The 2,293-nt window shown below is 58.0% G+C and overlaps 1 protein-coding gene across 1 annotated transcript; it reads right to left on the bottom strand.

Annotated features, from left to right (window-relative positions):
* Positions 1-1,075: 1,075 nt before the first annotated feature.
* Positions 1,076-1,989, bottom strand: CHLRE_09g405104v5 (uncharacterized protein). Its single transcript, XM_043066152.1, has one exon. The coding sequence runs from the start codon at positions 1,277-1,279 to the stop codon at positions 1,109-1,111; it is 171 nt and encodes a 56-aa protein (XP_042920717.1). The 5' UTR covers positions 1,280-1,989; the 3' UTR covers positions 1,076-1,108.
* Between the last annotated feature and the right edge of the window lie 304 nt (positions 1,990-2,293).

Below are 2,293 nucleotides of genomic sequence, written 5' to 3' on the forward strand. Positions count from 1 at the left end.
TACCCTCCCGGGGTTGCCGTTGTGCCAGACTTCTGGAGGCGACTCCAGACGTTCGTTACGTTGGCTGGGATGTGGTGCCTGGTAACCACCCCTTCCTCCTTGCACGTGGCATGATCAGGGGTCGTATCTTGTTTTTGGGGTAATGTCTAGCTCCAGACAAAAACGGCCGGGTGGCAGCCGTCTTTTGTCTGGGCACATGGCGGTTTGAGGGCTTCTCCATAGGAATTCGGACAAAACCTGCCCAAAACCCGGGCCAACAAAGTCTCGCTCCAGACATTAGCCCCCGGGAGGAATGTCTAGAAAACGGCCTAAATGGCCAATTAATGTCTGGAGACATTAAGATAGGAGCCCTGGGCATGATGGTGGTAAGATGCTACTTGTTGTGCCTGATGACACTGCGCCCCCGCCGCCCTCCATTTGCTGTGGATGGGCCCTGCCAATGCTGCGTTTTCTTGACTGTTGAAAATCCAATCCAAAATACTGGACTACCAATCCTTGACTGTTACGGAATGGTGACGCTAGTCACGCTACGTTCCGCCGGATGCATACGGCTGTAGGGGCCCGCCGTCGGGTTTGGGCCTCCTTGCCTTATGCCTGGCGGCACCAGCCACGTCTTCCGGCATTCAACTTGTGTGGTGCGTGCTTCCACATGATAGGGCGGCCGACAGACCAGTGGCCTGTCGCGCCTTGTTTTGCGGGGGTGCGTTCCACGCATGGCACCACGCACCACAAGGTTATCCGCTATAGGGTATCCGCTCCCAATGCCTGCCCCCCCCCCATGCCAAGGCCTGTACGGCACGCAGCTGGCACACACTCGGACTGTGCATCTGACACGCAGGCAAGCTTCTTGAAGGTTGGGCAGAAAGGTTAGATGTGCAGTCCCATTGTGTCCAAGGTGCAGTTTGTGGGGTCAAAGATGCACTATGGACTGTTGGACAGAGGCTAGAACTGAAGTGAAACCTGGTTGGTGACGGACTGGCGCTTCCCTCCAGCAGTTTTTGGGCTGAGCCCCCCTGGGTAAAAGGGGGATCCATTCTCGAAAGTTGGGGCGGGCGCATCTTTGCAGCGGGCTCATCTTTTCATTTTATTACAGGTGCGCCACGTAATATTACTTGCTATTCCCTTTGTAGAAAAATAGGCAGCAGGTAAAACTCGGCCGGAGCGAGAAGCGACCTCGCACGTCCATGGACAGGGCAGAGGGCAGGTCCACTCCCATCGCGATGGGGCCGAAACCGGGCGACCACCGTGCTTTGCTGCTTCGGCCGCGGTTTTCGGCCATTCATGTACTTAGAACGTCCCCGCCCCGGGGCCTAGCATTAAACTCGCCGCCCTGCGTCCCACCATGTCCAATCGCGACTGAACCGACCGACCGGCCGACTTCCACGGCCCTAGCTGTCCCTATCGGTTCCAAACAACCTTCATAGTCTTATAAAGTGCGTATGAAAGCCCCTAGCTTTCGGAGCGGACTTGTGGCGCTGCTTTGGCTGTGCGCGGTGCAAGCATGTGTCGCGTGCAGGTGCTCGGCGCGCGCAATTAGATGCCCCAGCCAGGCATAATGCAATCCTTGCTACCATACCGACCAGTCTGTCGCGACTGGAATTTCTTAACGGGCCCAGCGAGGGAGCGGGGAGACTAGTTCCGCGAGCGGTTTGGCGATTGGACCGGCAGCGCACAGCGCAGCGCCGCTAAGAAATTCCCGACCGCAAAAGTTCTAACTAGACCTCACGTAAGGCTTGTTTGCCGGGTCGGAAGAGCAATAACGAGCGATTGCGCGACAGGGTTCTTGTGCGCGAGCATCGCACCATGTCGATTGGCTGGTAGGGCCTTATTTTCACGTGCCCGCGGCCGGCCATATGTTGTATGCGGTCTCATAAGCACACAGACGCGGCGTGCCTGAATTTGACGCGTCCTGGAGCTGCCCCGGCGCGCGCGCATGGAACCGCTGATGGCCGCTCTGGTCCAGGCTGGCCGATATAATTCCGACAGCTCCAAAAGTTCTATCTAGGGCATATGGGTTGGGCGCAGCCCAAGTTTGCGGCCCAAACGGCGCGCATATGTGGACGCAATTCGTGTGCGCGGATTCGCATGTTTCGCGCCCGGTCCCGGCCTGCACGTTTTTCGCGTACCCGCGCCTCGGATGTCCTACCTGGTGTCATACATATGCTATGCACATATGATTGCCACCATCCGCGCCGGCATGGGCACCAGCACCGGTTGGTTGGCACGGTTTCACCCTTTCCTCCCCTCACCGTGCGCCCACAGGACCTGTCTGCCGAGGCTGGTATGGGCAAAC

Source organism: Chlamydomonas reinhardtii, chromosome 9 (assembly GCF_000002595.2).
Source record: "Chlamydomonas reinhardtii strain CC-503 cw92 mt+ chromosome 9, whole genome shotgun sequence".
NCBI lineage: Eukaryota > Viridiplantae > Chlorophyta > Chlorophyceae > Chlamydomonadales > Chlamydomonadaceae > Chlamydomonas > Chlamydomonas reinhardtii.